Source organism: Scyliorhinus canicula, chromosome 12 (assembly GCF_902713615.1).
Source record: "Scyliorhinus canicula chromosome 12, sScyCan1.1, whole genome shotgun sequence".
Lineage (NCBI taxonomy): Eukaryota > Metazoa > Chordata > Chondrichthyes > Carcharhiniformes > Scyliorhinidae > Scyliorhinus > Scyliorhinus canicula.
The window spans coordinates 74,561,419-74,585,988 of NC_052157.1; the positions used below are offsets into that span (position 1 = coordinate 74,561,419).

The 24,570-nt window shown below is 51.4% G+C and overlaps 1 protein-coding gene across 1 annotated transcript; it reads right to left on the reverse strand.

Moving 5' to 3' along the window:
* Nucleotides 1–264: 264 nt before the first annotated feature.
* On the reverse strand, nt 265–1,392 carry LOC119974294 (G-protein coupled receptor 15-like). The gene has a single exon (XM_038813065.1). It carries the CDS (start codon nt 1,390–1,392, stop codon nt 265–267), a length of 1,128 nt encoding a protein of 375 aa, XP_038668993.1.
* Nucleotides 1,393–24,570: the final 23,178 nt, after the last annotated feature.

The window sequence follows — 24,570 nt, forward strand, 5'->3', positions numbered from 1 at the left end:
TGGATGGGGCTTCATGTACGAATATCTGCGCTTTGGCGGAAAGCCCCTATCTTGGTCGGTTAATGTTTGTCGGGGACCATTCCTGGCAGGATTCCATCAAATTAAATAATGCGTCGAACAAAGGGACAGGATTTTGGGCCCACCTTGCCAATGCCTATGTTTTTCCTCAACATGAACATCCACCATCGACATCTTCATCTCACTCCAACACAAAGTTCAGTCCTCGCCCCTTCTTCCCATCCCAATCCCCTTCTGAGGTAGGGCTCAGAGTTTGAGATTAGAAGCCAATGTGGAGAGCTGAATGGTGTGGGAGGCCAACCTCCTCCTGTAGCTGGAGCCTTCCGTGGTGATGCTGCTGGATAGGGATCTACTGGGCTGGTTGTCGGAGGTGGTGGAGAGCTGGCCAAGGTGAAGGGGATTGAGACAGGGCCGGAGCAGCTGTAGCACGGTCTTCTGGATAGAGCTGTCGTAGAGGCAGTAGATGATTGGGTTGGAGCAGCTGTTCGCGAAGGCCATAGGAGCACTGGCCATCATACCCAGTCCCACTGCTGTCTGGAAGGTGCAAGATCCGTGCCCCACGCCCCAGCGGAGCAGCAAGACCAGGAAACGGAAAACATTCAGAGGCAGCCAGGAGATCAAGAAGGCCAGTACAACCAGAAAGACCACCCTCATTGACTTCCTCAGCTTTATGTCTTGTTTCTTGCTCCTCTTGTACTGGAGGCAGAGCTTCTTGGTGATGGAGCAGTAACACAGTAGAATGACCAGCATTGGGCAGAAGAAGGTCAGGAGCAGGTAGGTGAGAGCAATACCTGGGTTGGTGGAGTCCCGGTCTTCGATGCAGTAGGACACCCTCCCCTCGTCCAGAGTCAGGATGGTTCGGCTGCGAAGGACTGGCAGCCCCAAGAGGAACGAGGCTGCCCACACCAGCAGACAGGCCAGAGTCGCGTAAGCCTTGGAGCGGACTCTCCGGGAGCGGAGCGGGTACACGATGGCCAGGTAACGGTCAAGGCTCATGCAGCTCAGGAAGAGAACGCTGGAGTAGGCATTCACCGCCACCAGGTAACTACTCAGCCGGCACAAGAAGAGGCCACTCCTCCAGGACTTGCTCCAGGCCTCGGTGTCCACCCAGAGAGGCAGAGTGAGCAGGAAGACCAGGTCAGCCAAAGCCAGGTTCAAGACGAAGATGTCCAACTGCCTCTTGATCTGGCACCTCATCCCAATGGCGGAGACCAGCAGCCCATTGCCCAGCATTCCCACCACGAAGATCAGGCAGTAGACGATGGGTAAGAAGACATTGGACTGGGGGAGGGAGATAGTTTCACATTCCTCTTCCTCGCTCATCTCAGTGGGATAAGATTCATAATAATCAGGATAAGCTGTCCCATTCTCCATGGTCACCTCTTCAATCTCTCTTTGTTTCTCTGTCTGATGTAGTTGTTTGTCATCTCATGGCTGTCAAAGCACGTTCACTCCCCTCCCCTGACATCTGATTGGTGAGCAGCAAGTTTTATCTCTGTGAGATCTCACTTCCTGACCCTCCCTGCCCCCAGCCACCCTCCTACCCAGAACTTTGTTATTTTTCAGATAATGGTGAACTGAGTTTCACAATGAACACCGATCCTCGTTCCGCAAACCTTCACTCTGTCTTCTCTAACAACACCAATCATCCCTTACACTGCTTACTGTTCCAGCAACACGCTCATTCCCTCTCAGCTACCTTCCAAACTTTTCTTTGTTCTCTCTTTCTTTCCCTTTGTTTACCTCGTCCTGTCTCTCTCTCTCTCTTCTTTTGTTTCGCTCTCTGCCTCTCTCTCATCCCCCCCCCCCCGTTTTGACCCTCTTTCTGTGCTGCTCCCTCCCTCCCGATCTCTTTCTCTCTTATTCTCTCATAACACTTCATCACTCCCTCCATATGGAATCTGCTTCAGTGCATTCCAGATCACCACAATTCTCTGTGTACAAACATTTCTCCTTACCTCCGCCTCCCATCCACTTGTTAATTGGCTGAACTTTCTGCCCTCTGTTTACTGACCCTCCTGCCGCTGGAATCAAATTCTCCTCATTTACACTATTACATAATTTCAAAAACCTGTTCTTAAATCATTCTCTGCTTAATCTGGAGAATGATTGCCAGCTTCTCCTGTCTCTCCATGTTAACCGAAGTCCTGAATCCCTGGGCCAATTTTGCTCTATTTCCCCTTGACCTTCTCTGCTCGGAGGAAAACCCACAGGTCCCTGTCACTGCGAGACAGCAATGCTAACCAATGTGCCATTGTGTCGCGCCCCCCCCCCCCCCCCCCCCCGTCACTGTGATCTCTCCCTCTTTTTTTTCCGTTTGTCTTTACCTGTGTACCTCTGGTTACCCCTCCTCCTGTTACTGGAACATTCTCTTCAAGTACTCGATGCAAATGCTTCAGAATTTTCAGCACCTCCATAAAATATGTTAATTTTCTGATTTGAGGAGTAAAGCCCAAACTTCGCTAGTCTCTACACACTCACGAAAGTTCCTGATCCCAGTTTAATTCCTATAAATCTTCCATGCATCTTCTCCAAAGCCTTGCTATCCAATAAATGTATTGTTAATTAATTATTAGTTTATTTATTTGAACAACATACGACTCACAATTATAAAATGCAACAATAGCTGCGTCTCAGTGGAAAACTGTACAAAGTAAAATGTCTTAAGGCACTTCATGGGAGCAATTTTTAAAAAATTGTCACTGAGTCACATCGGAAGATATTAGCATGGGTGATTAGAAACGGGGTCAGAGAGGTGAGTTTGAAAGAGCACGTTGAATGAGACGGACAGGTAGAGGGGTTTTGGGGGGGATTTCCGGAGCTCAGGGTCCAGGCAGCTGAGGTGATGATAATTGGCGGGAACACAAGCAGCAGAATTGAAGCGCCGAGGTCTTGGAGATATTTTGGGCTGGAGGATGTTATGGAGACGGGAGGAGCAAGTTCTGTCGGGGTGAGTAAAAGCCACTAATCTACAGCCAACATAACACAAATAGCAAAACGCGCGCACACCCACATCAGAAGCCAAACTAACCAAAAACACCATTGTTAAAATAAGCAGATAACACGGGTCCATTCAAAACACACATTACAACGCAAGACGATTTCCACAGCTTTTTCACAAGTGAGGTCAAAACTCAGGATATATTGCGAGAATGTTTTTTTAAAACTCTGCATAGTTTATTCAAGATGTATTTTTTTTACGACTAACAAACATAAATAACTAGTAATTTTAAATTATGTCAGAATTTCGAAATGTAATCTTAAATATTGGCTGGAATTCTCCGGCCGTTGGGATGTTCTGTTTCCGCCGGCAGAGCAACCCCGCCTGCGCGTTTGCTGGCGGTACGGGATGGCTTCAATGGGAGATCCCATTAACAAGAGAGAATGGCACTGCCCGTGACTGGCGCGCTGCCGTGGCTGGGGGACCGCAGAATCTAACACATTATTTTCTGAATAATTTACATGTTTTCATTTGAAAGATTTTGTAAAGCATACATCACCGAAACAAACATGCTCCCCGGAAAATTACATTTCTCCAATTGCACAATTCTTTGTCTGAAAGTCACCTTTTAAATGCCTTGAAAGAATTAATGCAAATCAAAGAAAATTAAAACCAAACAATTCAGTTTTCAACAGGCCCCATCCCTATAGAATTCTCTCACCGACCCAGCAACGAGACGGTATAATAACAAACCAGTTTGAAAAAGACACCACAAATGCTTCAATGATTTCTGGTTCAATCTGAGCCCTCTCAATACTTTTTCCTTTAACATTTTTTCAGCAATCCACGGCAGCACTAATTCTGTAAACCATTACACATTGCCTGTAATCAATCACAGAGCTTTACTTTCTCGGAGCCTGGCTTCTGTTCAAATATGTTTCTCTTTTGAATAAAACAAGTAACTGAGCCTTGGCAGAACTGCCACGATACATGAACTGTGCACTCACCCACACATGGACTGGGACTAACTGCAGTGTTCCAAATGTGGAAATAGAATCTGTTAATGAGTTGAGTGCACTGCTTTAATAGCAGGCAGTGCAATTCTCAAAACTGGATAGAAGATAACGAGTAATAGCGAGAGACATTGAGAATAAAGTTTGAATCATCTTAACTTTGGTACTTGGCACGCGAAGTGACAAAGAATGAAAGTGGCAGGTCAGAGAGAGGTGAACGTGCAAGAGGACCAGGATATTTCCATAAGCATTTCACACTGTCCTCCCCGCTGAAAGGGAGGACTCTGGCATCTCAGTCAGATGGCTGTGGGTTAAAGACACATGCCAGGCTGCCCAGACAGAGACCCAGGCTGGTGCCCCAATGATTTACTGAGGGAGCGCTGTACAGTCAGAGGGTCAGTACTGAGGGAGTGCTGCACTGTCAGAGGGTCAGCACTGAGGGAGCGCTGCACTGTCAGAGGGTCAGTACTGAGGGAGTGCAGCATTGTCAGAGGGTCAGTACTGAGGGGGTGCTGCACTGTCAGAGGTCAGTACGGAGGGAGTGCTGCACTGTCAGAGGGACAGTACTGAGGGAGTGCTGCACTGTCAGAGGGTCAGTACTGAGGGAGTGCTGCACTGTCAGAGGGTCAGTACTGAGGGAGTGCTGCACTGTCAGAGGGTCAGCACTGAGGGAGTGCTGCACTGTCAGAGGGTCAGTACTGAGGGAGTGCTGCACTGTCAGAGGGTCAGTACTGAGGGAGTGCTGCACTGTCAGAGGGACAGTACTGAGGGAGTGCTGCACTGTCAGAGGGTCAGTACTGAGGGAGTGCTGCACTGTCAGAGGGTCAGTACTGAGGGAATGCTGTACTGTCAGAGGGTCAGTACTGAGGGAGTACTGCTCTGTTAGAGGGTCAGTACTGAGGGAGTGCTGCACTGTCAGAGGGTCAGTACTGAGAGAGTGCTGCACTGTCAGAGGGTCAGCACTGAGGGAGTGCTGCACTGTCAGAGGGTCAGTACTGAGGGAGTGCTGCACTGTCAGAGGGTCAGTACTGAGGGAGTGCTGCACTGTCAGAGGGTCAGCACTGAGGGAGTGCTGCACTGTCAGAGGGTCTGTACTGAGGGAGTGCTGCACTGTCAGAGGGTCAGTACTGAGGGAATGCTGTACTGTCAGAGGCTCAGTACTGAGGGAATGCTGAACTGTCAGAGGATCAGGACTGAGGGAATGCTGCACTGTCAGATGTTCAGGACTGAGGGAGTGCTTCACTGTCAGAGGCTCAGTACTGAGGGAATGCTGAACTGTTAGATGGTCAGTACTGGGGGAGTGCTGCACTGTCAGAGGGTCTGTATTGAGGGAGTGCTGCACTGTCAGAGGGTCTGTATTGAGGGAGTGCTGCACTGTCAGATCATCAGTACTGAGGGAGTGCTGCACTGTCAGAGGGTCAGGTCTGAGGGAGTGCTACACTGTCAGGGTGAGTGTTGAGGGAATGCTGAACTGTCAGAGGATCAGTGCTGAAGAGATGCTGCACTGTTATGAAGGGCAGAATGGAAACAGTGCTGTACAGATGGAGGGCAGTGCCTAAACACTGCTGCACTGTCGGAGTGGCCCACTTCGGAGAAATGTTCTGACAGTGCAGCACTCCCTCAGTACTGAACCTCCGACAGAACAGCACTCCCTAATACTGACACTACAGCACATTCATACTGATCCTACAAAAGTTCAATACTTCCTCAGTACAACATGTGTAGCTAACAGGGTTATAAGGTAAAACCGAGAGATTTTTGTCGCGACAAACTGTCGGGAGTTTATACTACGGCCTTGATGCACGAGGGCAGGTTAAGCTCACAGTTTTGAGTTTAGACTCATCAGTAGTAGCAGCCCTCCCCGACCAACAGAACGTTGGAGGAGGCACCCTCGAAGAAATGCATACAGCTATTTTGGATGCGATAGGGTATAACAGAGGAGACCCAGTGGAAGGCCTAAACAAGTGTAGGCAGAAAAAGACCGAGCACCCCACAGCATTTGCAGGAAGGCTGTGGATTCACTTCACTGCAGTTTTCGGTGAATTAGACCGCGCACATTTGACCCAAGGTAACATGGTTAAATGGACCTGCACTATTATCTCCCACGCCACAGAGGCAGGACAGAAAGCCTGCTCCAATTACGACCCCTCAGAAGAGGCCCATAATGAAAAATGGGTCTTGAAAAGATTGTCCCGCGCTTGGGAGCAATCTGTGCACAATAAGACAGTATTTAAGAAGCCCGAGGAGGCGCAAACCGAGGTAGACATCCACGCAGCAAGAGCGCACCAAACCCCGCATGGGTAAATGAGCGACAGAACAGCCCCCCACAGAAGTCACAGGACTGTTTTAAACTGCGGACAGTTAGGGCATTTTGCTAGAGAATGCAATGCACCACAGAAATCACAGAGAAGCCAACAGACAGGCACTCTGAACAGGAATAGAGCAAAGCCTGTTCACAGTATAGGGACTCAGTCAGGACAGACCAATGTGGACGGAATGGACTGACGGTGTTCGGGCTCCCCCACTTGGGTCTGTGACACCCTCTGGGACAGATCCGGATGACCGGTAGTCACAGCAAAAATTCGGGGACAGCACATAGAGTTACTTTGGGACACAGGAGGGTCCCGCATGACCATTAATTCCTCCACTACACCACAGGCAAACACGTGGCCCACTACAGCCACAATAACACTCAGCGGCTTTACAGGACACTCACAGCAAGGAACCATTACAGCCCCTGTACCAATTCAGATAGGGAACATCTCCACCAGACACCCCGTTGTTTTAGTGGATCTGCCCCACACAGCAGAACATATACTCGGCATTGATTTTATGAATGCACACAGCCTGTTGTTCGACCCAGTCAATCAGTGTGCCTGGCGAATGGCAAGATCAGACAGAGCCCCCGCAACGCTTACAGTAGGTGAGCATGAAAATAGGATTAGCGCAGTCGGCGACTATTGCTTTGACCCGACCACGCTCAGCACGGACAAACAGGTTAGGGCAGTTTTAAACAAACACAGGACAGCATTTGCCAGTCACAGGCACAACTGCGGCAGGATGACTGGACCAGTTCAGATTACAGGACCTGACCCGAGACCACAAAGACAGTATAGATTTCCCCTGGAAGTGGAGGGAGAAATCGGAAAGGTAATAGAGAGCTTATTAGAGCAGGGCGTACTTAGATCAGTAGCCTCAACTAATAATGCACCAATTTGGCCAGTGAGGAAGCCTGACGGATCATGGCGTCTGACCATTGATTATCGAGAACTCAATAAGTCACCCCCGCAGTAGCCCCCACGGTAGCAACAAGTCCCGAGACCATGCTCAAGCAGGGACTCAACTCCAAGTATTTTATGGTTTTGGACATTAGCAACGGCTTCTGTCAATCCCATTGGCGAAGGCGTGCCAGTACAAATTCGCATTCACTTTTAAAGGTCAGCAGTACACGTGGACATGCCTCCCTCAAGGATTCCACAACTCCCCCTCCATTTTCCACCGACAGCTGACAAATGGATTATCAAAATTTTCCCCCGACCCGCATGTCTGGTACAGTACAGTATGTGGGATGACCTATTACTGCAGACAGACACCAAGGCAGAGCACATCACGCTTCTATCTGAACTCCTGGAACTTCTGAAAACAATCGGATGTAAAGTGAACCCCAGAAAGGCCCAAATATTGGAGAATAAAGTGATGTATTTGGGTACAGTCATCACGCACGGCAAACGCTAGATCGAGTTCAAAAGAATTGACTTGATCGTCAAATTGCCCCTTCCCCAAAATGTTTCAGCCCTCCGTTCGTTTTTAGGACTGGTTGGGTACTGTCGGAACCATATCGATGGTTCTGCGACAAAGGCAGCCCCACTTTCAGACCTCCTTAAGAAAGGAGCCCCTTGGGAATGGCTTCCGCAGACAGAGGTGTGGACGATTTAAAGAGAGCCCTTAGCGCAGCCCCTGCACTACAAGTTCCAGACCCACTTTCCCCCTATGCAATTGAGGTAGCAAGCACAGATCTGACCCTCTTGGCCGTGCTCCTTCAGGAACGGCAAGAGCAGCTACGACCAGTGGCTTATGCCTCCCGACTTTTAGACCCAGTGGAGCAAGGATTTTCAGCCTGCGAAAGGCACCTACTCGCAGTATTCTGGGAAGTACAGTACTTTTCGTACATTACCGGACTAAACCCCATAACGATTTTGACCGAACACACCCCCACACAGCTTCTATTGGACGGACGACTGAACAACGGTTCAGTTAGCCAAATTAGAGCAGCTAGGTGGACACTTCTTTTACAAGGACGGGACATCACAGTTAAATGGACTAAGACACACACCTTCTTAGCAGACAACCTCCAATACCCAGGCCAACCCCATGATTGCGAGAGAGTAGCCCCCTCCACAACACAGGACCCTTCATTGCAAAAACGCCCCCTAGGAAGATAGGAAGTTCAACTCAAAGCCCCCAACACACAGACACGTGTGCCCCCTTGAAGATTTATGTGGATGGTTCATCCACTGTTTTAAATGGTGAGCGCATTACAGGGTGCGGCATCTATGTAGAGGATGCGCAGGGACGCGCGTTAGAAGAGATATCTTTAAAGTTACCCGGTCACTTAGGCGCACAGGCAGAGTTCACGGCCATAGCTTATATAGTGGACCACCCAGATTCGTTCCCCAGCCCAGCAGATATATATTCTGATACTCTATATGTCTGCAACAGTTTAACGGATTTCCTACCTCTGTGGAAGACAAGAGGTTTTGTCTCCGCAGATGGAAAGCCCCTTCCATCAGCCCCATTGCTCCACCATACCCTGGCAAAGGATAGAACTTATGGCATACTTAAAGTAAGAAGTCAGCATCGGTCATCCCCCCCTGGAAATGTGAAAGCCGACGCACAGGTTCCAGGCACGGACAATTTTGGACACCCCCGACTAGCGCCCCTGTGAGTTCAGTTCAAGTCTCACAGACAAACATTGAGGACCTAGTACAGACACAAAGACAGGGCAGCAATCTCAAGGAGATTAGTCGAGGAAAGTTTTTGGCCCCGTATGACAAGTTTAAACATGCTCTGACCACACATGATGGTGTGGTTCTGAAAGATAAACTGTATGTGGTTCCTGAGAAGGACAGGAATCAAATGATTGCCTTATTCCATGATGGTCATGGACACCAAGGGATAGACCCCACCACAGCCCACCTGAGACAGCTCTGTTGGTGGCCAGATTTGAGAGAAGATGTAACACATTACATCGAGAATTGTTTAATATGTGCACAGAATAACCCGGAGAGGTATTCTAAAAAGGCTCAGCTTAGTCACACTCGCCCCATTAATGGCCCCTGGACTAACCTCCAGATCGATTTCATAGGTCCATTGCCCCCATGCAGGAATGGCTATAAATCCGTTTTGGTGGTAATTGATACGTTCACCAAATGGGTAGAGGCATTCCCATCATGAACTAACACGGCCAAAACAACCGCAAAGATCCTGACCCACCACATCTTTACTAAATGGGGACTCCCCAGAAGTATTGAGTTGGACCAGGGATCTCATTTCACAGGACGGGATCTCATTTGAAGAACGTCTGGACCATATTCGGCATTAAACAAAATTTCCACATTGCATACCACCCCCAGTCCAGCGGTATAGTGGAACGCATGAATCGGACTCTAAAATCGACCCTTAGAAAGATGGTCCAGGAAAACAATACCACTTGGGATTCGGTGCTCCCATTCGCACTTATGTTTTTAAGGAATACTGTTTCAGCTTCAACAGGTTTCACCCCACACACACTCATGACCGGACGCCCCATGAAAGGTTCTGAATTCCTTTTAGGACTCGACATGACCAGCCCAGAAGTGACGGCCCTCACACATGAGACAGCAGTCAAACAATTAGTGGAAAATGTAAGATCGCCTCAGTTAACAGCCGCAGTTAAATTGGGAAAGAAAAAGAAACAGAGCAAGGCTTGTTTTGACAGAACAGTACATTCCACAGAGTTTCACGTTGGACAGCAGGTAATGTTGTCTGTTTATAATCCCAGCACGTTTTTGGCACCAAAATATTCAGGTCCGTACTCAATTGCGGACAAAGTCACCCTTTAGTATATAAAAATAAAGTACCCCAACGGGAAGACTGCCTGGTTTCCATATCAACCAGTTAAAGGCATATGGAACTCAGTCCAACCACGCACACCATGTCCCTGCTAGACGCAGCAGAACACCACGCCCCGCCCACAAGAGACGCATTTCCACCTCCCCCTCACAGACCAGCACCTCATCGGACCTCGAACCTCTACTCACGCCCATTGACTTTAGACCACGCCCCGAAACGGCCACAAGCTGCCACAGCAGAGACAGCGACTGTGACTTTGACGACAGCCACAGCACGCCTCTCTACTGCCCTGATACACCAGACCCCACAAACACCAACTACGAACCCGACTCCAGTGATCCTTTTGAGATCATATACATAAGGCCCCAGACCCAGAACCCCCGCCCCACACCTGACGACCCCGCTTTCGCTCATTCAATTTCTGACAACACTCATTGGCACCGCGACAATTCTTCCAGGCTCACCCGGAACGACGAGATGGACCCTGTTCACACAATGCAACCATAGCACGCCTGATCCATACAAGGGTATGGATCAGGGAGAAAGAGGATGACTTTAAGTCTGACTCCCGACACGGCAACCCCGTTGTGATCCTGTTCGCAGAATATAATGATTGAGGTGTCCAGATGATGTAAAAAGAGGAACCGTTGAGAGATAAACGGTGGGCGCGATTCTCCGCTGCCCACGACGGGTCGGAGAATAGCGGGAGGGCCTTCCCGACAATTTTCACGCCCTCCCGCTATTCTCCCCCCCCACGACTGCCCCACGACATGAAATCGCTGCTCGCCGTTTTTTACGGCGAACAGCGATTCTCCCCAGGAGGCCGTTGGGCTGAGTTCCCAGGCCTTACGGCCGTTTTCACGAACGCAATCACACCTGCTCTCACCTTTCGTGAAAACGGCTGCAAAGTTCCGTCCCGGACAACCATGGCATGATTGGCACGGCCGCACCACGGCCGTGCCAAGGTGGCATGGGCCTGTGATCGGTGGGCACCGATCGCGGGCAGCGGGTCCGTTACCCACGCACTATTTGTTCTTACCGCCGCCCCCGCAGGATCAGTCCGCGGGCGGCTGAGGGGCATGACGGCCCGCACATGCGCGGGTTTGACAAATCTGCGTGATGACATCATCCGCGCATGTGCGGGTTGGAGCCATCCAACCTGCGCATGCGCGGCTGACGTCATTGTGTGCGTCGGCCGGTGTGACGCTTGGCGCGCGGACTTAGCGACGGTCGCTAAGGCCGCGATGCCGTGCTTCACGGAGCCCCGCTGCTAGCCCCGCCTGGGGGGGAGAATCGGGTCCCAGGAGGGGACGCGGAGGCTGCCGTGGAACACGGCCAGTTTCACGGCAGCCTTTACGACTTGCCACATTTGCGGAGAATCGCGCCCGGTGTCCTTTTCTGATGGAACCTGCAGTATGTTTCTTTCACGTTTCTTTGTTTCATGTTTGTCTTTGGATCAAACTGAAAAGTTTGTGACAATCTCACATTTCGTCACTGTTCTTCTGTAGTGAAGATGTTTTGTTCCCCAGACCAGCCCATAACTGCCCTTCTGTTAAGAGGACAGAAGAGGCATCCCCATGATGACTACACTCTTGCCCGTTTGTTTCAGGTCACTCAGGCAGTTGAGAAATGGCATTGAGGACCCGCCCTGTCTGAGGACCCCCCTCTGGTCAGCTAAGCTTGGGTACAGCACAGCACGCCCTACCCGGGGATTCCACCCAAATCTTACCCGTCGCGGCCCATACGCAACTCATTTCGACAGTCTTATTTCTAAAAGTTTTGTTTTGTTTGTTTATTTCAGGTAGCCCTATGGTTGCCATTCCACATGCTATTTACATCCAGGAACATTGGGATGGTAAATTGCAAAGCCTGCGAGGCGGCTCGCAGTGGCACAGTAGTTAAGTTTTGAAAAAAAAAAATTTGAGGGAGTCACATGGAGTGACCATTCATAAAGGGAAAATTGGCACAAGAGGACAGATATACTATCATTCGAGGTATTAAGCAGAACACTAACAGACACTATGCTTAATCCCATAGCTTTTGGACGTTTGAAGGAGGGACCAAATCAGGATCAGAGCAAGATCACAGCAAGCAAGAGAAGAGAAGAGAGAAGGAAGATGACAGCAGCGACTGTATTTTTCTTCTTAACATGTATACTTTTGTGCACGGACGCAAAGCCCCTTTCCCCTATGACCCCGACCGTTAATGTTTCCCAGACACAGACCACTCCAAGCTCAGTAAACGGCAACAGTACCCCGACCTGGTGTACCAGATGTCTAACTTGGTACTCCTTGTCATACGTAGTGGAATCACTTTTAGCGATAGCAGTTATCTGCATCATAGTTCAGACCCTTCGGATAAGGAAATGGAGAGGGAGAGCCTACCGCTCTCGCACCTCGACAGTATATCGAGTGCAATCCTCTATTTTCGGATTTCACCAGGCCCCCTACCCCTTGACTTGTGATAAAGGATTTATTTTTGCGTTTGTTGTCTTGTAAATAAAGGAACTTTTTCAATTGATTGTGACACTCAGAGTTCGACTGCCGAGCCAGAGAAATGGAATGTAATACTGCTATTGTTTGTAAGGTTAGGAAGTTAGGATGTTTTAAAATGTTTGAGTGAGTATAGTTTATCAAGGATAGTTAGAGGTTCCCGAGTAATGCATGTCCCCTTTGACATAGCGCCAAATAGAGATTGTAAGGTAAATTTTTTTTGCATAGTTGAGGAAAGTGCAGAGGCCATGGAACTCGCTGAGGTTAGGGAACGAAGACACCGTACTTGGGTGATCCTTCACGCTTTCGCGTTAGGATCACAAGGAGGGAGTGTAGCCACCTGGGTTGGCCACTTCCTCACACAAAACGGAAGAACGCAAAGGGAAAAATGGACAGTTGTAAAGAAACAAGCAGTTTGCAGAATCCCCTGTGTATTCTGGGCTGCTAAAGAAACCAGACAGCATTGTAACTAACAAGCTGCGCATATTAAGTGAGCGATTCCCGGTGATTCCCAGGCACAATGGACACAACAATTAGAAGAGATTGAAACATTCTATAGAAGGTCAGACATCCCGGCGCCAGTGGAGTCTGAAACAAAAGGACACAAATAAGGTGGAAAGAACCGCCCAGTGATCGAGGAACAGCTCCATTATTGGGGATATTCAAATCAATCGATTGGGAAGAGACCCAATCGATTGCAAGTTTATAGAGGGTCTGCCCAGATGGGCGCGAAACCCAAAACAGTATAAGACAGAGACCCCGATCCCAGCTCGCTCTCTTAGCCAGCCCTCCCAGCAGAAGACCTTTGCAGCAGCTCTCCAGGAACTTGAACGTGAGAAGGAGAGGCCTGGCCAATTGCTATACTGACAAGTAAATGTCATACAACGCACGCTACGAGATTAGACACTCCTGACTCCTTTAGTCCACACCAACTGGAAGCCTGCGGATCCAGGACAAAGCAAGAGGCCATTGTTCCCTGATCCGGCAGTTCCCTTATTTCAGATAAGTTTTGGCCTAAGTAGTGGTACGAACAGTTTAGTCTTAGTTTCTATGCATGAGTAGCAAATAACTGTGTAATAATAAACGTGTCTGTTTGAACTTACTAACTGGTGCATTGAGTCATTGATCTGAACTTGAACTGAATCTTGTGGCGGTATCATAAGGATACCTGGCGACTCTAGAGCTAAGGAATAAAACAGAGCCAATTGAGTGTAAAGCACACTCACCCAGAACGAGCACACCCTCTGACAGTGCAGCACTCCTCAGTACTGACCCTCTGACAGTGCAGCACTCCCTCAGTACTGAACCCCTGACAGTGCAGCACTCCCTCAGTACTGACCCTCTGACAGTGCAGCACTCCCTCAGTACTGACCCTCTGATAGTGCAGCACTCCCTCAGTACTGACCCTCTGACAGTGCAGCATACCCTCGTGCTGATCATCCAACAGTGCAGCGCTCCCTCAGTACTCAGCCTCCGATGTGCAGCACAGCCTCATACTGATCCTTGGACAGTGCAATACTCCTTCATACTGACCTACAATAGTTAACTGCCTCAGTACTAATCCTATGACTCTGCAGCACACCCTCAGTATTGACCCTCTGAAAGTACAACACTCCCTCAGTACTGACTTCTGACAGAGCAGCAGTCCCTAATACCGACCCTACAACAGTACAGAACACCCTCATACTGACCGTCTGACAGTGCAAGACTTCCTCAGTACTGGTCCTCTGACATTGTAGTATTCTGTCAGTGCTGACCCTCCGACAGCACAGTATTCCCTCATTACTGAACCTCTGATACTGCAGCACTCCCTCAGTACTGGCCCTCTGACAGTGCTGCACTCCCTCAGTACTGACCCTCTGACAGTGCAGCACTCCCTCAGTACTGACCCTCTGACAGTGCAGCACTCCCTCAGTACTGACCCTCTGACAGTGCAGCACTCCCTCAGTACTGACCCTCTGACAGTACAGCGTTCCCTCAGTACTGGCCCTCTGACAGTGCTGCACTCCCTCAGTACTAACCTGACAGTACAGCGCTCCCTCAGTACTGACCCTCTAACAGTGAAGCACTCAGTCATACTGATCGTCCCTCTGACAGGCCTACACTTCCTCATACAGACCCGACAACAGTGCTTATCTCTCTCAGTACTGACCCTCTGACAGAGCAGCACTCCCTAATATTGACCCAATGACAGTGCAGACTGCCTCAGTACTGACTCTCTGATGGTGTAGCGCTCCCTCAATGCTTACCTTTCGGCAGAGCAGCACTCTCTAATACTGACCCTACAACTGTGCAGAACACGCTTGTACTGACAGTACAATAGTGCTCAGCACCTTCATACTGATGCTGCGACAGTGCAAGACTCCTTCAGTACTGATCGTCCAACAGTGCAGCACTCCCTCAGTACTGACCCTCTGACAGTGCAAAACCCCCTCACTGCTGACACTTTGACAGTGCAGCATTCCCACATGCCAATCCTCGGAGAGTGCAGCTGCTGCGCTCCCACAGAACTGACCCTCTGTCAGTGCAGCACACATCCAGTGCTAGCCCTCAGACAGTGGAGCACGCCCTCAGTACGAGCCCCCTGACAGTGCAGCACCCCCTCAGTATTGACCCTTCGACTGTGCAGTAATACCTAAGCACAGATCCTCTGACAACGTAGTGCCCTCTCAGTACTGAACCTCTGGTTGTGCTGCACCCTTTCAGTACTGGCACTACAAAAGTGCAGTGCTTCCTCATCCTGATCTTCGGACAGTGCAGCATGCAGACATATGATCCTTCTGAGAGTGCAGCTGTCCTTCTGTACTGACCTTCCAAAGGTGCAGCACTCGCTCTGGGCTTGAGGAATTGAACAAACGAATGATATAAAATAGGATAATTAGTTAGAATAATGTAGAGGATAGAGCCTGTTTGATGGTAGTGAGTTAACAGGCAAAGAACAAAGAAATTAAGCGAAGCATGGCCAGAAAGGGGGGAGAGGAGCCTCGTGCAGAGGATGGTGAAAAGAATGCTGGGTAACAAGAGGCCCAGGGTTGAGGAATGAAGTGAGACAATCAGGATATATCGGCAGGTCAAGAGGTTTATAGGATGACCTATGGGAATCTTGTATGTGGAACTTGATGCCATTTGAATGATTTGTGCAGAGATTTCTTTGTCCTCGGACTCACTTGGTTCTGGGAGCTTCAGGAGACTGTATGTGTTCTAAATCTCTATAGAGCGGGTCAGCCTTGCAAGTTGTTTAAAAATAATAATACCATACCTACAAATCCCTCTCGAGTTTTACTGAGACCAGACTGACGGGTAAAGAACTTAATTTGTCATTTGGTGCCGAAAACCCGGGACTTCTCCAGACGAACACCGGCCAGCTGCGAAATCAGAATTAGACTGATGTTTGACAAGGAAAGTGGAAATGGGCCCACATTGTGAGTAGCTGGAAAATGACCACGTTGATTTTTCCCCTTTTCTCATGGTCTGATTAGTCTCGTCACTCGCGTTTGGCTGTGTTTGATGTTGCCTTTTCACTGTCCTGCTTTTTCGCTTTTTGGGGCTGTTATTTATATATTGGGGTGCTTTTTAGTTTTTTCACTGGTGGAGGTTTGGGGAGCTGTTCGCGGTCCCACTGGGTCAGGTGCCCGTCTTTTACCCGCGTGTCGGGTCGGGGGGGCGGGGTTTGGGATGGAAGCACGGGCTTTCTTCCCGCGCTGGAGGAGGAGGGGACGGGGCCGGCACTGGGAGGGGGATTGGTGGTTGTGTTGCATCGGGGGGGGGGGGTGTCGGGAGCAGCCGGGTCAGCGGGAGTCAGCTGACTTACGGAAGTACAATGGTAGGGGTTACGCAGCTAGGGGGGGCCCCTAGCTTGGGGGGAGGGAAGTAGGGGGGGTACCGGGTTGCTGCTGCAGGGGACGTAGAGAAACGGCTGGTGAAGGGGGAGGCTGGGGGGGGGGGGTCTGCCACCATGGGGACGGGTTGGGGGGGGTTCTCTGGGCACGTAGTGAGCCGAGGGAGAGCTATGGCTGATCGGCGCAGTGGGAGGGGGAAGACCCCCCAGATTCGGCTGGTCACATGGAACGTGAGGCGGCTGAATGGACCGGTGAAGCCGTCCCGGGTCTTGGCACACCTGAAGGGGCTGGGAGCGGACGTGGCTATGCTCCAGGAGACGCACCTTAAGGTGGCGGATCAGGTGAGGCTGAGAAGAGGCTGGGTGGGGCAGGTGTTTCACTCGAGGCTAGATGCGAAGAATCGAGGGGTGGCGATCTTAGTTGGCAAGAGCTTGTCTGTTGCATCAAATGTGGTGGCGGACAGTGCAGGTAGATACGTAATGGTGAGTGATAGCCTTCAAGGGGAGCGGGTGGTTCTGGTTAATGTGTACACCCCTAACTGGGACAATGCGGGCTTCATGCGGCGAATGTTGAGCCGGATCCCGGACCTGGAGACGGGGGGTTTGATCTTGGGAGGGGACTTTAATACGGTGTTGGATCTGGCTCTGGATCGTTCGAAGTCTAGGACGGGCAAGAGGCCGGCGGCGGCCTCGGTGCTGAGGGGGTTCATGGATTAGATGGGAGGGGTAGACCCTTGGAGGTTTTTGAGGCCGGGAGGCAGGGAGTTCTCCTTTTTCTCCCATGTCCACAAGGCTTATTCCCGGATTGACTTTTTGTTCTCAGCAGGGCGCTAATCCCGAGAGTGGTGGGGGTGGAGTATTCTGCGATATCCATATCTGACCATGCTCCGGAGGTTAGATGTGGGGCTGCTGGCAGAGGAGGAAGTATGTGGGCGGGTCCGTAGGGGTATAGAGGGGTATTTGGAAGCCAACGATAGCGGGGAGCTGCACGTTGGGGTGGTTTGGGAAGCGCTGAAGGCGATTGTTAGAAGGGAGCTGATATCCATTCGGGCGTACAGGGAGAGGCTGGTGGAAGAAATGGTAAGTGTGGACAGGGGGTATGCAGATGTCCCGGAGGAGGGCTTCTGAGGAAGCGTCGCCATCTCCAAGCGGAGTTCGATATACTCACCACCCAGAAGGCGGAGGAGCAGTGGAGGAGGGCGCAGGGGGCTGTCTATGAGTATGGGGAGAAGGCAAGTCGGATGCTGGCCCACCAGCTCCGGAAGCGGGAGGCAGCGAGAGATATAGGGGGAGCCACAGATGCAGGAGGGAACTTGGTGCGGGGTGGCAGGGACATTAATGGGGTGTTCAGATCCTTTTACGAGAGGCTGTACCAGGCGGTGCCCCCTCGGGAGGTGGATGGGATGGTCCGCTTTCTGGATAGGCTGGAGATCCCAAGAGTGGAGGATGAGCAGGTGGAGGGTCTGGGGCACCAATCGAGTTGGAGGAGCTGATGGAGGCGCTGAGGAGCATGCAGACAGGGAAAGCACCGGGACCTGATGGGTTCCGGTGGAGTTTTACAAGAAGTTTTCAGATCTGCTGGGCCCGCTGCTTGTGAGGACCCTGAATGAGGTGAGGGAAGGGGGGGCTCTGCCCCCGACGATGTCTAGAGCAATAATTTCACGGATCCTGAAGCGGGATAAGGACCCCCTCCAGTGTGGGTCTTACAGGCCGATTTCGCTCCTCAACGTGGACGCAAAGTTGTTGGCGAAGGTACTGTCCAGAAGGGTGGAAGATGTGGTCCCGATGGTTATCCATGAGGACCAAACGGGGTTTGTGAAGGGAGGCAGCTGAATGTCAATGTTCGGCGGCTTCTTAATGTTATGATGATGGCGTCGGCGGCTGGAGAGGCAGAAATAGTAGCATCGATGGATGCGGAGAAAGCTTTTGACAGAGTGGAGTGGAGCTACCTGCGGGAAGTGCTGAGAAGGTTCGGGTTTGGTGAAGGATTCATCAGCTGGGTGAGGTTGCTGTACAGCTCCCCGGTGGCGAGTGTGGTGATGAATGGGAGGGTCGGAGGACTTTCGGCTTTCCCGGGGATGAGGCACGGATGCCCCTTGTCTCCCCTGCTCTTCGCATTACGATTGAGCCCTTGGCCATGGCGCTGAGGGATTCGAAGAACTGGAGGGGGATTGTGCGGAGGGGGGGGGGTTGGGAGGAGCACCGGATGTCATTGTACGCAGACGATTTACTGTTGTACATCGCGGATCCGGCGGGGGGGGGGGGGGGGGGTGGATGCCAGAGGTGTTGAAGATACTTGGGGAGTTTTTTCGAACTATAAGCTCAATGTGGGGAAGAGTGAGCTGTTTGTGCTGCACCTGGGGGACCAGGAGAGGATAGGAGCTCCCGTTGAAGAGGGCGGAGAGGAGCTTTAGATATCTTGGGGTCCAGATAGCTAGGAGCTGGGGGGGCCCTGCACTGGCTAAACTTTTCTAGGCTGGTGGAACAGATGGAGGAGGAGTTCAGGAGGTGGGACACGCTGCCACTCTCTTTGGCGGGCAAGGTCCTGTCGATTAAGATGACGGCGCTCCCAAGGTTTTTGTTTCTTTTCCAGTGCCTCCCCATTTTGTTCACTCTTTTTGTTCCTCTTTTTTCAAAAGGGTGAATAAGAGTATTCTGGGGTTTGTGTGGGCGCGGAAGGCCCCGAGAGTAAGGAGGGTATTCCTGGAGCGAAGAAGGGAGGCAGGCGGGTTGGCGTTGCCCAACCTGTGTGGGTATTACTGGGCGGTGAATGTGGCAATGATTCGCAGGTGGGTGATGGAGGGGGAGGGTGCCGCATGGAAGAGGCTGGAGGCGGCGTCCTGAGTGGGAACGAATTTGGAGGCATTAGTGACGGCCCCACACCTACTCCCCCCCGGCAAGATATTCCACGAGTCCGGTAGTGGTGGCGTCCCTCAAAATTTGGGGGCAGTGGAGGCGGCACAGGGGGGAGGTGAAGGCCTCAGTGTGGGCCCCGATACGGGGCAATCACCGGTTTGCACCAGGGAGAATGGATGGTGGGTTCTTGAGTTGGCATAGGGCAGGCATCAGGCGGATGGGGGACCTTTTCCTCGATGGGAAGTTTGCGACTTTAGAGGAGTTGGAGTGGAAGTGGGGCCTCCTCCCTGGGAATGCTTTCAGGTATATGCAGATTGTGGCGTTTGTTAAGTATCAGGTGGCGGGGTTCCCAGTGCTGTCGCCGAGGGGGGTGCAGGATAGGGTGCTCTCGGGGACGTGGGTCGGTGAGGGGAGGATCTCGGCGATTTATCAGGTGATGCAGGAGGAGGGGGAGGCCTCGGTGGAGGAGCTGAAAGCGAAGTGGGAGGAGGAGCTAGGGGAAGAGATTGACGATGGGACGTGGGCGGATGGCCTGGGGAGGGTGAACTTGTCCTCTTGTTGCGCACGGCTCAGCTTAATTCAGCTGAAGGTGCTGCATAGGGCGCACATGACTGGGGCCAGGATGAGCCGGTTCTTTGGGGGTGAGGACAGGTGCGGGAGGTGTTCGGGAGGCCCGGCGAACCACACCCACATGTTTTGGGCATGTCCGACGTTGGAGGGGTTTTGGAAGGGGGTGGCGGGGACTTTGTCCAGGGTCGTCGGTTCCAAGGAGGAGCCGGGCTGGGGGCTCGCGATCTTTGGGGTAGCATCAGAGCCGGGAGTGCAGGAGACGAGAGAGGCTGGTACCCTGGCCTTTGTGTCTCTAGTAGCCCAGTGTAGGATTCTCTTACTGTGGAGGGACGCAAAGCCCCCGAGCCCGGAAGCCTGGTTCAATGACATGGCCGGGTTCATCAGGCTGGAAAAGGTTAAGGGCGAAATTCTCTGCTCCCCACATGGCGTGGGAGAATCGTGGGAGGGCCTCCCGACATTTTTTACGCCACCCTGGCACCCCCAGCGATTCTCCCCCTCCCCTCTCGGATAAATCGCCGCTCGCCGTTTTTCACGGCGAACGGCGATTCTCCGAGCCCGATGGGCCGAGCGGCCGGCCCTTCACGCCCGTTTCACCACGGCAGCAACCACACCTGGTCACTGCATTCGTGAAACGGGCGCCAGGTGCCTGTTTGGGGCATCCAGGGGCCCGATTGGGACGGGAGCACCGCGACTGTGCTCGGGAGGGGACAGGCCCGCGATCGGTGCCCACCGATCGTCGGGCCAGCGTCCAAAACGGACGTACTCTTTCCCCTCAAGCCGCCACGTCTTGCCGGGCGGCGGAGGAGAAAGACGGCACCGCGCATGCACGGCTTCGTGCCATCTGCGGCTGATGTCATCCGCGCATGCGCAGGTTGGAGCCGGCAACCTGCGCATGCGCGGATGACATCAGAAAAGCGCTGTTTCCGCGTCATTTCCAGTGTGACGAGGTCGCTGCCGGGAACGACGGGGGCCCGCTCCTCGCCCCTGGGTGGGGTGAATTAGGTGCGGGGAGCGAATCCGAGTCCGTCGTGAAGCTCGGCCGATTTCACGACGGCCAACCCGATTTTTATCGGGAGCGGAGAATACCGCCCTAAGTTTGCCCTGAGGGGGTCGGTACAAGGGTTCTTCTGGCGGTGGCAGCCTTTTCTCGATTTCCTGGCAGAGGGGTAGAGGATGGTCAGTCTCAGCAGCAACCCGGGGGGAAGGGGGGGGGGGAGGGTAAGGGGTGTGGGTTCTGGGTTTGTTAAGGGGGTTTATTTTTGTGACGGTGTGTTTGCTATTTTCTTCTTTCTTGTATTGCTATTAGTTATTAATTTATTACTTTGTATTGCGGGGGATTTCTTTTTCTGTTTCTGTTTAGTTTTACACTTTGTTTACTTTAACTGTAGGGGAAAATTTGTTGTTGAAAAATTAAAACAAAAAAAAATACCGCCCACATACTGGCTCAAATTCCAGCTCGGGTCCGGGTCTTCGCTTTCTTTGCCCTTCCACTCGCATCTGAAAGCCAATATTTGTTTGCCTTCACTTACAATTGACAGCAGTACACCTGGACCCGACTGCCTCAGGGGTTCGCCAACTCACCTACGCTCTTCTCCAGATGTCTGCAGACCCAACTCCAGGCCATGACATTGGAGCATGGTTCCACTCTAGTGCAGTATGGTGATGACCAATTGGTAGCGAGTCCCAACGAGCCCAGTAACAGGGATGATGTGATCCAGTTATTAAACCACCTAGCCCCGTTGGGTTACATTGCTTCACAATCAAAGGTCCTGGTGGCTCAGACAAAGGTCAAGTTCTTAGGAGTTTTACTTACAGCCACAGAAAGCAGTCTCGAACCCAGTAGGATTGAACCCATATGCTAATTTCCCGCCCTACCACAGCCAAGGAGGTCCATCATTGGCTGGGTATGGTGAATTATTGCAGGCAGTGGATACCAAACATCGCTATCTATACAAAGCTGCTGACGCCATATACTAGCGAAGGGGGGAATTTTACTCTCACCACCGAGGCACTCAAAGCCATCTGTTGCCTGAAGCAGGCCTTGTTACAAGCACCGGCCCTTGGTAGGCCCCTGTACGACCGACCGTTCCAGGTATACTGTACTGTTCTGGAAGGGTGTTCAACAGCGGTACTCATCCAGCAACATGGGGATAAGCACCAGCCCGTGGCATGTTACTCTTCCAAACTTGATCCAGTGGCGTTGGGCCACCCTGTTTGCACCCAGATCCTGGCAGCGATATACAATAGTCTGCAGGCTGCTGCCAATATAACTCTCCAACAGGACATTACGGTGTATAACTCCCACTCGGTCATCGCACTACTGGGGCAGCTGCAGACTCAGCATCTTACCGCAGCTCGTCAGAATAGGTATGGAATATACCTTTTAAACAATCTACGTCTGACATTTAAATATTGTACCACGATCAATCCAGCCTGTTTTCTTAGCGGTCCCCCGACCATGAAGACGCGCCTGGCCACGACTGTCTAGCCTTGATTCAGGAAGCTACTAAGATAAGGGAAGATTTGAGCATATTCCGTTAGATCAACCTGACATGATTATGTATGTTGATGGCAGTGCCTTAATACGCCCCCTGGCCGGAGACTATCCGGTTACGCAATCGTGGATCAGGATGGCCTGACCCTAGAAGGGCCGGTTTTCAGACCCCTTATTCAGCCCAACAAGCCGAACATTTTGCCCTTACCCGTGCATGTATACTCGCGGCAGATCGCCGGGTAAATATTTATACTGACTCACGATACGCCTTCGGGGTAGCTCATGACTTCGGACAACTCTGGAAGAATAGGGGATTCCTTACCTCGGCAGGCACGGAGATATCCCACCGGGGTTTAGTTAATGACCTACTGCAGGCCCTCCTTATGCTCGCGCAGATTTCCGTCATTAAATGCGCGGCCCATACAAACGGTAAGACCCCGTTTGACGTTGGTAATGAACGAGCAGATTGTGCAGCGTGGACAGCCCACAAACTCAGCAAGTGGTGGTGCCTAAAATGTTAAGTCAGACTAAACATTCTGCAATAAATAGGTCTGCCTCTGACAAGCCAATGCCAATCATCCAAGACATCATCTGGTTACAGGAGGACGTTCCTGAGATTGATAAACAAATGTGGAAACGTTTAGGTTGTACAAATGATTCTGTTTCTTCTTTATGGACCACGCCAGCACATCAGACTTGTATGTCTGATGAGGTAGCATTATGGGTCATCGAATGTGTACACTTTGCAACTCATTGTGGGGCTCGGGGGAGTAGTGATTTGTTGCTGGACACTTGGTGGCATCCTAAAATGCAGGGGCTGGCCCAGAGTATCAGTAATCGGTGTTTGATTTGTCAGCAGTATAACACCGGCAAGTGTATCCCTTGTGGTATGGGGCAAACCCCGTTGCCCAGTGGTCCCTTTGAGACGCTCCAGATGGATTACATTGAGTTGGAAAGGTGTCAATTTTATAAATATGTCTTGGTTATTGTGCATGTGTTCAGCAGATGGATTGAGGCGTATCCGACTACCGATAATAAAGCTGCTACTGTGGTTAAAGTTCTGATGCGGGAAATCATTCCCCGGTACGACATACAAGCTCAGTTAAGTTCTGATAACGGGCCTCATTTTATTGGACAGATTAAGAAGCAGTTCTGCTCCCAGCTGGGCATACGCCAGCAGCTTCACTGTGCATACTGACCGCAGGTGGCCGGGTTGGTTGAGAGACACAATCAGACCCTCAAAACTAAATTGGCCAAATTAAGAGCAGACACGGTGTAGTAATCCACGGGACGCAGGAGTTCCGTCACCATACCAATATTTATTTACAATAACGATATTACAGGAGCAGCTACAAACAGTGCTGCTAGCAGTCCAGTCAACTTAAGATTGGCTCACAAAGCCTACACAGGTGGTTATATGGGCCCCCTCAATGAGCGATCATTGAGGGAGCTCATACTCCAATTGGCCAACCAATAAAGCCAATTGGAGTTCATTACACATGGGATTGACATGGCTTAATTTGCTCCCCGTTGCCCTCTTCCAGCTGTGGGTTACACCTGCGGGACCGGCCCGGCTCTCTCCTGCCGAGATCCTTTTTGGCAGGCCCCTTAGAAGTCCCTGGAACCTGCATGTTCCCAGACTGGTCCAGTTTCACCATATGACTGAAGAATGACTACCTATGTTCCGGCCTCACTAAGGTCCTAAGGAGCTCCATGGCCAGGTCCGCGCGGCTCACCCCATCCGTCCCCATACTAGCTTGCTTTCAGTGCAGCCTGGTATTATGTCATGGTCAAAAATTGGACTCGGAAAGGGTCGGAACCACGATGGGAGGGTCCCTTCCAAGTTCTCCTTACCACCCCCACTGCAGTTAAAGCGGAAGGGCGGAGTGCTTGGGTCTACCTCCACCACTATAAATACGTCGGTCACTAACCTGCCTCCCTTCCCCAGTGCTGTTTTACAGGTGTGGAGCATGATGGGTTGGATACGGCCGCCTGTGCAATCTTCAGCCTCGCCCTCGCTTGGAGTGACATCAGCGGCGGAAATGGAAAAGGGGAAATAGTCATCTGTAGCTGTAACCCCAACCAAACTACAAGGACATTTCACTTATGCAGAGGTGACGTTCTCCCGCTGCCCCATATACGAGGACATGGTATCGAACTCATTGGAGGTCATCAGGTTAACGGGACAATGCAGGACTCATGAAGCAATTGCACGGTCCCCCGGCGTGGGAAGGGAA

Bases quoted from the DNA above. Each gene is read 5' to 3' on its own strand.
- LOC119974294 (XM_038813065.1), bottom strand. From the start codon at position 1,392: ATGGAGAATGGGACAGCTTATCCTGATTATTATGAATCTTATCCCACT.